Genomic DNA, 13795 nt, shown 5'->3' on the forward strand with positions numbered 1-13795 from the left:
TGACTGAAATAAAAGGCGGTTGGTAAGAGTAAGAGTGGGCAAGGGGATGGGCTGGATAGAATAGTGGGTAAAAGATAGGGATGAAAGACGGAAGATGGAGACGGTATAGAGTGGACACAGAAAGCTGGGTTGGTGGGGGAGGGGGTGGGTTGAATGTGGACCAGAGGAGGGGGGGGGGGATGAAGGGAAAACCCGAGGCGATTGATCAACACGGAGTGAGCGGCTGATCAACACGGAGTGAGCGGTTGATCAACACGGAGTGAGCGGCTGATCAACACGGAGTGAGCGGCTGATCAACACGGAGTGAGCGGTTGATCAACACGGAGTGAGCGGCTGATCAACACGGAGTGAGCGGTTGATCTGGGATCCTCAGAGAAATTTGCGCGCGCAACTTAATTCGCTACTTTTAGCCAATTTCCCGGAAAATTTGGAAAAAGTATTATAAAATGTCATTAAAAACACCGAGATTTTCTTCCACGACTAAAAATAACGACGCCAAGGGGGACAATTCGCTTTTTGCACAACGGGGTGCCCGCCCGCCGCCCAGTTACCCGGACGGGTTAGGTCGGGTCGGGATGAACGCCCAGCTCGTCACCTGAGAACAACGTGTGGGCGATAATATAAAGAAAGCCGAAACTTAAGCGGCTGAAGATCGACTCGGACAGGCGCCAGTAGGTGTCTGCTTGACTCCACATAGAAGGCGCCTATTGCCGATCCCTTTAAGCTCGCGTTGCATTGATCTACACTGTTGTCTAGTCTGCCTTCGTCTACCGTATCTAGAATCTAGTTCTAGGTCTTGAGTGTTTACAAATTTACAAGAATGGACTCTTCATCCGAGAGGGGGAGAAGAGGAGAGAGGGAGGGAGAGAGAGGGGGAAAGAGAGAGAGAGGGGGGAGACGGAGGGAGGGAGGGAGAGAGAGAGAGGAGAGAGATTATCTTCCCGTGTCCGGTAGAATGTCATATAAAATTGCAATATTATGTCATAAATGTGTCAATAACAAAGCTCCCTTATATCTTAGTGATCTCATCCAGATGTATGTTCCATCTAGATCACTAAGATCAGGCGATCAGTATCTTTTAAGAGTTTCTAGAAAAGGGGGTAAAAAATTAGCTGAAAGATCGTTCGCCCACCTTGCTCCGTCAGTTTGGAACTCTCTTCCCCAACCCTTGAGACATACAACATCTGAGTCTAAATTTTTAAAAATCTTTAAAGACACATTTAATGACATCTTTTTTGTCTGTAGATTCAGGTTCAATACAATGTTATGTAAATGACTATGTATTCATTTATGTATTTTGTGAATTGCATTGTGTAGATTATTTTATGCTCATTTCGTGACGACGTGTAAGCGTGCGCGTGTGATAAGCAAGTAGATGTGTGTGTGTGTACGTGTGTGTGTGTGTGTGTGTGTGTGTGTGTGTGTGTGTGTGTGTGTGTGTGTGTGTGTGTGTGAGTGTGTGTGTGAGTGTGTGTACTTTTGTGTTTGTGTCGCGTGTGTGAATATTGTTCGTACAAGTATTTTTATGTACATGTGTGTGCACATGTGTGCGTGTTATGTGTTCGTGAGTGTTTGTATGTGTGTGTGTTTGTGTGTGTGTACGAGTGTGTGTATTTTTGTGTTTGTGTCGCGTGCGTGAATATTGTTCGTACATGTATTTTTATGTAAAGCGCCTAGAGCTGTGTTTACACGGGAGTGGGCGCTATAGAAATGATCTTCATTATTATTATTATTATTATTATTATTATTATTATTATTATTATTATTGTAAATCGACATCCATTTTGACAAGACACGACACAGCCAGATAAGCAGATCTCTAGACGCACAACGAAAAACTACACAGGCCTCCATTTTTAATAACAGTGAAAATAGTTCATAACAAAATGTGAGTTAAAGAAGAAGTCTCATTTTCACTGTTAAAAAATGGAAATACGACAAGAAAGCACTGCGGTGGGGAGTTGACAGCGAGACGCCCTTCCCAGTTTTTCGGCGTAGCCTAATAAGAATGTAGTTTGGATTCCGATAAAGCGACAACTCCGATCCGGATCCGGGTTTAAAGCCGCCTGCAATCGACCAGCTGTAGGGCAAGTTGGAAATCATAAGGGAATTTTTATACCTATCGGCGCTTACTGAGTCAGTCTCCAAAATCGGCGTTCTCTATGTTTTCGCCCTTTGTTTTGGAATAACGAGTCGTGTGCGATCGACTTTTGCCACGATAGCCGTTTTGCACCATCAATCTGGCGAGCAAACCGACCCAATGGACTGAATCATCTTCTAGTCTAGCTAGATCTAGATTTAGATCTAGAGTAAATCAATCGTAAACACGGTAGTCTGATTACTAAGCTTGCTTGATTCCGTAGCACCAGGTAGATAGATCTAGATCTAGTATAAAAATTTGTGAAAGACTTTAAATCTTAGGCTAAGAGGGTTTATCTAGACATGGATCGATCGATTCATCCAGAAAACCTCTAAAGGCCCATTTAGACGTACAGTTCGCTGATCGACAAACTGACAGTATAACCGACGGACGCTCGATCTGTGTCATCGGTAAACTGAAAGTTTTGAATGTCAATTTGAGTTTAATCAATAGGGCTATATGTTTCAGAGTCTTTGTACTTAGTTTTCAAAAGTGCAAGTGGAACTTCATCATCTGAGTATTTCTCTGCTATGGCTAATATGATCTAAATATCACCCTCTGAAACTATTATAATAGAAAAGTGTTTATTTCGCCCGTTTGTTCCGTATAATGATACACACCAGTGGGTCAGAGTACACAGCACGCACTAATATAACCAACAGAGTACGTATTGTATCTTTTTGAGGGCAGGAGGTGAGATACGCTTAAACGGGAATCAACCGCAGCTCATTTATTGATCTATTCTTTCGATTTTTAGAGAGGGTGTAGTATAGGATGAAGAAAATCGTGTGTTCATTTTAACAAGATTTCGGGTCATAATATATGACTAAAACTAGGACATGTTTAGAGGGACGAACTGTGCAAAATAACAAACAGCTGGCATTACCTTTTGACTCCCCTTAGTAGAAATATTTATCTGTTTTTGATTCAAATTTACGTAAATCCCACGCCAAGCCTATATTCCAACATTTAAAAAAAAGTATTAATGTTCTTCTTTATAATCATAAATTTCGCTCTGAAGATTCAACTGACATTACAAGGCCTCCATTTCTTTAGCAAGCACGATCACTCCAAATAACCAGCCAATCCCATCGGCAATCCTCAATATTGCATTTTTAGGCGCTTACTGTACCAAACCTTTTCCCCCTATATAATCTGTCTCTTCTGTGAGCTAAATGTTCATTTGCAGCCAATTGAACTGAGAAAGACAGGGTGAGTACTTTTCCCGAGTATGCAACATCTTTTTAGCATCCCCCGTGCTGGATTTCTTCTTGGCTTCTTTCAGTTTCATCCGGACTTTGTCTTCTAGTGCCTTGTACCTTTCCTTTTAATTGACAACAGCCCACCGAATTTTCGGTTTCCTTGCCCCTGATTCCTGAGTTTGCTGTTCTGTACCACTCTGGGTCTGGGTGAAAAGAGAAACGACTGAAACACTAAGCTATCCACGACGTCTTTCATCCTGGAATGATTTGCTTCAAGTCTTACGACCCATCGATCTGCATTGTCTTTTCTTACAGTGAAGCTTCTCGGCTGAGGCACTCTCAAGCCTCGCAAGGTGCGAACGTTCTGCTGTACTGCTCGCAAGTGAATCATTTTTTCCTCTTTGTTCTTGCTCGGCCCATATGTCTGCGACTTTGGAGCGTATTGTTCCTCTTCCATCTGCTCCTTCGCCATCCTGGTGCCCAAGTATGTCTGTTCAGAACCAGGTGGCAGTTTGAGAGGATTTGCTACACCTTCACATGTCATTTTCCAGGACCTCCTACCTGAATTGGTCATCGTAATAGGTGGGCCGGATATAGAAGTTCAGTCTAGATGCGTTTCACCCCCAAGATCTCATTCCAGTTAATCCTTCTGTCCAACTACACACAGATTTACCCCAACTGGTGACCTGACCGACTGTTTCGTTGAAACATTGGACGTTAAATTCGGACGCCCCGCTATTTAGATAACCCAGAAGTGTTGATAAATACGTTAAACCCATACGACGTGTATTTCACTTTTTTCTGACGTTACTGATTGCTAACTGTTAATTGCACAAAATCAATTTAAAAACTGGCAAACAAAACTGTTTCGTTCATCACGACCCACCATGATTTTAGTTGTTGTAAACAAATTCCACATTGTGTTTATACCTGTCTCCTTTACTTTACTTTTACTTCATTTTTCGATCCAGCCACCATTTAGTTCTAGCCCGTCGGCCTGTCGATATGGCAAAGAATTTACTGGTTTTTATCAACTGCGTTTTGTTGTTGTATAGAGTATTTCCGATGTCTGGGGAGGCAGGTAGGCAGGAACTACGCAGGTCGCTAAGTGCAGGGCAGGTAAAGTAAAGAGGTGGTGTGATACTGTTTCATCCTGTCAGTCACACAACGGGCAGTCAAGTGGAGTATCCTTGCGGATTCTATTTTGGTCGGAATTCAGTGGGATGTGTTGCGTTCGCAGGCGAAAGATAGTGACTTGTTCCCTTCTTCTCAGGGCATTTAGTGCGTCTTTTGAGTTCGGAGCAGTCATGTTTGTCAAAATTTATACAGTTCTTTCAGTTTTGCCCGTTGCCCATCTATTCAGCCACTGTTCCCTGGTGATGCATTTGATGATGTTCTTGACTGTCTGTTGTGATACTGGGTTTGTGGTTGTGTTGTGATGCTCTCTTCCTGGCAAGGGTGTCTGCTCTGTCGTTTCCTAGGATGTTTCTGTGGCCAGGTATCCACTGTAAAGTCAGGTCGACGGCATAGGTCTGCAAGAAGGTGCTAATTATTAGTGTGAGGGTCGTGGCCCCATCCCACTGCAACCAGACCTGTACAGGGGGGCTCTCGGGGCCTAGAGGTTAAGGTGTTCGCCTCCTAAAGGTCACGGGTTCGAAACCGGGTACCGACCGAAAAAATTGGCTGCGCTTTCGAAATTCACGTTTTCCAAAGCTTGGAGTACTACTGATATTCCGTCTGAGAAGATGATAGTGTCCTTGATTTTGTTTGGATATATAATGAAAATGTTAGTCTGGTGGCTGATTGCTGCTTCAGTGGTGATTGCCTCTGCCTCGTAATTTGTACAAGAAGTACCACAAGCATCAAATAGTTTTTCACATGTTTTGTCAGGATGTTCTATTTTTACTCCAAAGCCTGCATTAATAGTTCCCTCGAGGACTGGCCCATCTGTGTAAATATGAATTGAATCACTAGGGTAGGAGTTAATTGTTTTGAGAGCTGTGGTCTTCAGTTCTACTGGGTCACATACCCTTTTTCACTGTCTTCTTTATGAGGGAAGTGTTGATGTTGGCGTTCTTGATGTTGGTGTTTGGGGGGAGTTCTGGTCACACGGGTTTCAGCATTTCTCTGTTACAGTGTAACATAGAAGATGATGTTTTTATGCTAGTTCGGTTGCTGTATCGAGTATTGATCTTCCATGAATTCGTTTCTTTGGTCGTCTCTGTTCAATTATTGTTCTGTTTGTGTTGTTTTTGTCCAGTCATTTGTTGCGCTCACTCATCTCCTCAACTGCTGCCTCTCTCCGCAAGTCCAAGGGTTCCAGGTTACTTTGGATTTCACAAGCTGCAGTTGGAGTGGATCTTAAAGCTCCGGAGACAAATCGTACATCTTGATTCTGGATTTTGTCCAGAGACCTCTGAGTTGGTTTGCTGCAGATTGTCTGTAGGGTTAAGTTATATTCCATGGCAGAGCGTACATAACTGATAGCTGTATGAGTGGATCCTTGTCCGCTCTCCATGAAGTGATAGCCAGCCGTCTGAAAAGGTTAAGTCTTTTGTTGGCCTTCGTCTTCAGGTTCCAGATATGTGAGGCATCGTGGTGAAATCAGGCACTCGTCAAAATAATGAAATTGGAGAAAACAGTTTTCTCCATGCTTAGCAATTTTTTTGGTGTGTTTTTGGGCTCACCACCTTTTATGTCCATTTACCAACAAATTCCGTTGAGGATTTCACCGAAAAACATTGATTAAAATTAAAAGCACAGAAATATAAATTTACAGTTTCCATGGACTCTCCAGCTTTGCAATTTATAAAGCTTTGGCGGCCATTTTTTCGCTATTTTTTCCTCTGAAAGCAGGTGACCCCCACCTTATTCAATCCAAAATATCTGCACGTCTATTGAAGATGGATGGGTAATTTTTTAATTGAAAGCAAGACAAGCTTTAAGATTATACCAATAACGCAATATGCCTAAAAATTGACGAGAGCCTGATTCCACCACGCTGCCTCACATATGTTTTTTTACCTGAAAATTGCCTGTCCTGCTCGATCCCAGGGAAGGTTGCGTTTTCAACTTTTTCTTGTCTGTTTCCTGCAAGTGAGATAGTGAGATTTTGCTTTGCCACTTTGTGGCTTTTTGTAAAAACGGTGTAGATTGTCTAAGTACACTTCGCTTTTAGTTTACACTTGCAGCAGTAGTTGTCAAATCTATCTAGGTCCTCATTCTTAAGTCTTGCACTGATGCCAGCTTGTTTCCTTGAATGCCAGATGGCTTGTCCCCTCAAGCTGAAAGTGATTTGGATTCTAAATATGATAATTTAGGCAGAGAAATCCCTTGATTTATATAGATCTATACTATATTCAAATTCCTTTTGTCTTTGGGTTTTTGTTGGTCACCCTAAGGTGGCAAAAACATAAAGAGCCGCGTTCAAGTTCCAGCAGGGAACACGACCGCGCTGATGGCAATACAACGGGCGCGGTCTGTGAATATGTTTTACACACATACACACATACACATACATACACATACATACACATACATACACATACATACACATACATACACATACATACACATACATACACATACATACACATACAACGTACAAACATACACATACACACTTACACACACATATATACATACACACATACACACACATACACACACATACACATACATACACATACATACACATACATACACATACATACACATACAACGTACAAACATACACATACACACTTACACACACATATATACATACACACATACACACACATACACGCATACACACACACACACACACACGCAAACACACACACATAAGCACACACACGCAGACACACATATACACACATACACACCCACACACATACACGCACACACACACATACACACCCACACACACACAGACACCCACACACACACACACACACACACACACACACACACACACACACACGTGATAAGCACACTCATACATACACATACACACACATATACACAAACACAAACACGCAGACACACACACATAAGAACACACACATGCACACGCATATATACAGAACGAGAGAGAGAGAGAGAGAGAGAGAGAGAGAGAGAGAGAGAGAGAGAGAGAGGGGGGGGGGGGTGCTTGACGCATTTCTCGCAATAGTAATACTTTCAGATTTCGCTCCCGTCACAAATTAGCTGCTCGTATTTCCCATGGCCTGTGTCCAGATCTATACTTTTACTTTTATTGGTCTCTTCCTCAGTGAGACAAGAGCTCAGTTCCAGACTTAACTGCTAGCGATCACGTGACTAGTGACCTTGACCCCGCCCCACCATGAGAGATCTGCCGGTCCTGTTTTGTCTCCTGACAACTGTCCTCGCGTTTGGACTAGTAGAGGCGAACACACCCGATTGTAAGTACATGAATGTGTACCTTAGCTTTAAAAATGTTTGTTCTTTTTTTGGTAAGTGTTTTACATCGCTCGCAATGCATAAGGTTATTTTAGCGCGCGGGACACATTACAAATTTTTTAGTAGGAAGAAATTTTGAATTTTGCCCAGGTGGTGACCGAAGCCTACTCTTATCGATTTTAGACCACCATGGAATCTTTAACGTGGTCAACTTGCACACAGGACCTCCGAGATTTTTCGTCTTTGTTCGAGAAGGCTAGGTCTAGATCTTTCCTACCAGAAGATCAGGGAGGTGGCTGTAAGACAGCAGTAAGAAGGAGCCAGGGAGTAGCAGTAGACAGGCTGCAGAATGTGCCAGGGGCCCCGAGGAGGGGGCAAAGGAGGTGAAGGGATGGGGGCAGAAAGTGGAGACGAAAGCAGACGGCAGAACATTGCTAGAAAGCACGAAAGAAGGTGAAAGGAGACAATTTTAGAGAAGACAATTTTTTTCAGTTGCTACTCGGATTCAAACCCATGACCTTTGAATGAGAGGTGAACACCTTAACCTCCAGGCCCCGAGAGCCCCCCTGTACAGGACTGGTTGCTGTGGGATGGGGCCTCGACCCTCACACTAAGAGTGGCCTTGATATGGCACAGGGGCGAAGGCTGACTTGTTTGACAGGGTAACATAGATGTACACTATACGCACTAGCTTAGATACAGTACGCCCCTCTCTCGCCTTGCTGCGCGATGGCCACATTTGACAGCGGCGTCCGCCATGTTTTTTGTGGCAAGTTGTGTGAAGGAGTTCATGCTAAAGCAATGGGCTAGGCATGTTTTCTCTCTCTCTCTCTCTCTCTCTCTCTCTCTCTCTCTCTCTCTCTCTCTCTCATACGCGACAGGCGAGGCTTGGTTCTTGTTGATTTTTTTTTACATGGGCGCCGTGGCGTACTATATCTAAATTACTAAATTGCAGTAATACGGCGTTCTTTCTACAACTAGATCTACAAATAAATGTGTTACTAAATAGATAGAGATAGAGATATGGGCTTTAGAAAAAAGAAGAAAAAAGAACAACCTTTATTTCTTCATCAGCACTTTATCTACGAGGTGGTTTATTTCTTATTGACCGAATCAAAGCGTATAGGGCCTATAGAACTTTTAAAAAGAAGTATGAAAAGATGTGGGTGTCATGGGAACCTCCCATAACCACTCCGCCCTCTCTCTCCTCCCGAATCCCAATACCAACACCCCCCCCCCCCAGCCCCCTTCAGTATATGAGTTTGGCATTAAATTAAATCAGGATGAGCCATAGGAAAAAAAATCCAGAGTTTTTCAGCCTTTAGGTGTAGGAATGCAATGAACCTCTTGATAAAGCAAATTCGGTCAAACAAATGATGAATACATGTACTGGTATTTTTAAAATCGAGTTAAACTTTCCCTTGTGACATTTGAACAGGAAACTGTATTTTTCATTCATATGTTCACTTTTTTAAAAAGTGTACTAAATTATAAGTAGTGTTTTCTTATGTCGGTATTAAATTTTGGTTTATATTGATTTTAAAAACTAAAGTAGACAATATACACCACTTAAACTAAAGCTCCTTCTATTGCTGTTTTAAGTAAGTCTAATTTTGAACATTAGTAAAACAACTGTGACAACTCTGGACTCACTAAAGACAAAAAAGTGAACTTAAATGTTGTTTTGTAGCCTAGTCAATTGTTTTTCTACTCAGTGTAGTGATAACTGAAACAAAAACCTTTACTAAGATGTTTTTGGACAACATTCAATAAAACAAAACAATAAAAAGTACACTGTTTCAGTTTGATAAAGAAATTTCCTGCCCATTGAGAAAAAGATTTAGATATAGCTGCTAGTCAACCTTAACTTCACATGGCCTAGAACCTTTCTGATGGCTCTTTTTGTTTTAAAAAAGAAACCCGGAGTGACTATTTGTATCTATAAGACATATTTTGCCCTAAAAATAGATGATGTAATAAAAGAAAACAGACATCACTGAACTGCCTGACAGAACCAGTAAGACGTTAATCCAGAAAGGGACAAGAGGTTTCACATGCTTGCACCTTTAAGAGAATCGCTTTGAATCAAAACATAACGTTAGAATCAAATAAAACACGTAAGACTAAGAGCAGAGACACGCCCACTCACATGTAAACAAACTTTTTAGCCACATTAAAAATGGCCGCCAACAAACTCAAATGTGTCCGTGTCACGTAACCTCGTACGGACTCTAGTTTAAAAGGGGGTAACTCTATGCAGGGTAATCAAAGTGAAACGGGATCACAATCAGATATGGCCTGTAGATATCACACAAGAATCTTACTCGAGGCGGCGACTCTGAGTTGTGAATGAAAACAAATCCGGAATTCATATTGTATGTTCAACCGCCAAAATAATCGGTAATAAATAAGTATCTTATTACATATCAGTTCCAACTAAAATTAAATTTAACTTTAGATGTGAATACAAAAACGCAAAGCAAAGAAGCAAAGATGTCAGTACTAGATATATATGTTATAGATCTACCAGTGAGTCTAACTCTTTGGTAGAACTTGACAATTATCATTTTTTTGAAATTTCACATTTGGCTGTTTTTGTTAGCCTTTCGCGGCCAGGAGCTGGTGTCATAATCGAGGTCACGATCTGATTATAGGACGGTAAAAGGTCGAGGAAAAAAAACAAGCACATGGAGCAGTCAAGAGATTATTAGGAGTTAGTTCCCCTTACATTTGTGAGGTAGACTCGACCAGTGTTAGTTAGCTTACATAATCAGGGCTTCTGATTGATTATAGCTGTGGCCCCAAAGGGGTGAACAGGGTATATGTGGCAATGAAACAGCTTTGACTGCTATGCACATGTTCCCTTCAAGTCTATTGGTAGACTCTTCCAGCCTCACTTTAAGCTTACTTAATCAAAGCTTGCGACTGCTTATGGAGTGGCCCGAGAGGGGTGCTGAGGCTATTTCTGTGGCCGTGAAACCGTTTTGAATGTTAGGCATTCTGTTCATTGTTGATTACGAACGTCTTTTTACATTTAATTTAAGAGGTTTACGTTTAAGAATGAATTTGACAGCCACAATGTTTCGAAATTAGGAAGGGAAGCAGTGATTATTTGATTATATAGACGCTTCGCCCCTGATATGGCAGCAAGAAAGCTTTGGAGAACGCCTTTCCGACATTTAAAAGAAATAAAAAATTAATGGTTACCACATTCCCTCCAACTTGAACCCTTCAATTTTTACCTTTGGGGGTTTTTACAGACAATGTGTAGGGAAACCACCCATAAATGATCGAATACTTAAAACTCAGTATTGAACGAATGGTGACTTAAACTGAACAATAAAATTGATTCATAAGAAATTGCCAAATTTTGCGTTTCACTTAATTGTGTTCTAAATTCGAACACGCGGTTGATTTTTTTTATATTGACAAATGTACAGTACATCTGCTTGAATTTTAATGCCGTATAGTTTTGTTGAAATTGGTTAAAAATGACAGAATTATTGCCCTTTAAACGGGTCCTCTTTTTTAAACACCCGGTAAGTCTTCTGGCTTGATTAGTTGTAGCCATGAAGGCCTATTTCAGTAGAAAACAAATCTGTGTCGCTCACATGACTACATTGTGTCCACAGTGTAATCAAACATGTATTCCAACAAACATAATATGTGAGGCATATGTGTCTGGTGGAATCAGGCTCACGTCAAAATAATAACAGTGAAGAAATTAAAATTTTTCCGCAGATTTGTGAATTTTTATCGAATTTTGTTTTTTTGGCTCAACACCTTTCATGCCCATTAAAAAAGCCATTTCTGTCTGGATTTTTCTGAAAAACGTTGATTGAAGGCACAAAAAATGTAAATTTTCAGTTACCGCGAACTCTTAAGCTAACGAAAGAACTAATCTTTGGCGGCCATTTTCTCACTAATTTTACCTTTGAAAACAGGTGACCCCCATCTCCTTCATTCGCAAATATCTCGACTTGTATACAAGATAAATGGATATTATTTTCATCCACATAAAGACAAGTTAACAAGCTTTAAGATGATACCAATTACTCTACTTGCCCAAAAACTGACGAGAGCCTGATTCCACCACGATGCTTCACATATATTTAGGGCCACCAACCTTTAAACCAGTCAACAATCTTCTGTTCTCTTCCTCCAGACTGTAGACTTGCAGCAGACCCTGGACCTTGCGAGGCCGCTACGACCAGATACTACTACAACGATAAAGAAAAGTCATGCCAGCAATTTCTCTATGGAGGGTGTGACGGTAATGAGAACAACTTCTCTACAGAGTCAGAGTGTCAAGCAGCATGCGTGTGTACTCAAGGATCAAGAAAAATTCGTCGCCTTGGGTGTACAAAACAAGTTTATTTCCACAATGTTTACAGCGGCCATTGCAGACTATACGGCCAGCGAAAAGGCGGAAAAAACCATAACGGCTGTAATGCAAAAGCTAATCGTTTCGCAAGCGCCGAGGAGTGCAATTCGGTATGTGCGACGTCACACTGCTATCTGAGCCCGAAAAGAGGACCATGCAAAGCCCGTAACGAACGTTTCTTTTACAACGCACTCAGCGGCAAGTGCCAGAGCTTCATCTACGGAGGGTGTAAGGGCAATCGGAACAAGTTCGGGTCAGAGGAGGAATGTAATCGAGAATGCACCATACCCATTCAGGGAGGAGAAGACCCGATTAATGTCCACCCGAGATGTCTTCTCCCAAAATATGGCGGTTTATCTGAATGCGATATTAACAGTATCAGTTATTATTACAATTCCGAGTCCGGTGAATGCGAATCTTTCACCTTCAGTGGCTGCATGGGAAACTCAAACAATTTTATGACGAAAGAGTCATGTACCAAGAGTTGCATTCTCAATGAGATAGGAGAACACCCGTTTAATGGCCACCCGGACTGTCTTCTACCCAAGTGGAGCGGTCCATGCAAGGCTCATAACCCTAGATTTTATTACAATTCCGAATCAGGTGAATGCGAGTCTTTCATTTACAGTGGTTGCCAGGGTAACGAAAACAATTTCGTGACAAAGGAGTCATGTATTAATAGATGCATTCCCTAAAAAATACGAAGTGAGGCTAAACGAGTGCTACGCGGTTTATCCCTTCTTTACCATTAAAATTAGGGCACGGAAGAGAGCAGATTTTTAAAATACCCATTAGAGGTATATTCCGCAAGCTTGACGACCTACTGGCACTTATGTTCTCTTTTAGAATCAGTTCTTTTAACTTTAACTTTTACTGAACATGGAATGGCACCATACAGCCAGCAGGGTACCTCGAGGAAAGGAGAGGTAATGGCCAGGATATGTCGAATCACTAATTTGACGGACTGAATTAAACAATTAACTCGCATAACGTCATGAGGAACCATTGTTTTAAGTCCCCAAGTGTCCCAAGGGAGGATTTCTTTTTTTTAACTTTTACGGATCTCTGGAGCGTTATCAGATGTCATAAACATACTCGTAATAAGGTCACATTTCGGATTGAACAAAAATTGTAAGCTAAGTTAATTGTAATAGGCAGTTGCTGTATGAGTTTAGTCGTGTTCCTCGATGAAAGCATTTGTCTGGAGAAAGTTTGCTCGTTTCTCATTTTGTTTTAGTTTCGAATAAACGTTTTATATGTAATCTAGCGCGTGTTCATTTCTCTTATTTGCCGGTGGTACGTGTCTCCAAAGTGTGTCTGAGGACGCTGTTGTGTTCTGTTTCTTTACTCTCTATGCATAATATTGTACATCGAGCTTTTCCTTTTTCACTAAATGGCTATTATCATGGTTACCTACTTCTATAATTCTAAAACAAAATCAATAGCAAACACACGTAACCATTACCCCCACGGAAGTCCTTAACGCACACACCACAGTTATGCTACTTTTTTTAGTCTACTTTTTCAATGAGGTTAACAAGAACGTTATCGGACGTCAGTCCACTAAAATCATCTGTCATAATCCCGTATCGCAGCTTCTGCTTGGATCTGAACCTGCAATTGATGCAATAATATGGCCATGTATGCCAACCATGTGCAGTTCAT

The 13795-nt window shown here is 41.5% G+C and overlaps 1 protein-coding gene across 1 annotated transcript; it reads left to right on the forward strand.

Annotated features, from left to right (window-relative positions):
* Positions 1-7598: 7598 nt before the first annotated feature.
* LOC101860391 (tissue factor pathway inhibitor) lies at positions 7599-13395 on the forward strand (the record flags this gene model as incomplete). Its single annotated transcript, XM_013079671.2, is given in 2 exon segments — positions 7599-7748; positions 11912-13395. Coding segments are annotated over 2 exon segments (993 nt in total). The 3' UTR covers positions 12826-13395.
* Positions 13396-13795: the final 400 nt, after the last annotated feature.

Source organism: Aplysia californica, unplaced genomic scaffold (genome assembly GCF_000002075.1).
Source record: "Aplysia californica isolate F4 #8 unplaced genomic scaffold, AplCal3.0 scaffold00059, whole genome shotgun sequence".
NCBI lineage: Eukaryota > Metazoa > Mollusca > Gastropoda > Aplysiida > Aplysiidae > Aplysia > Aplysia californica.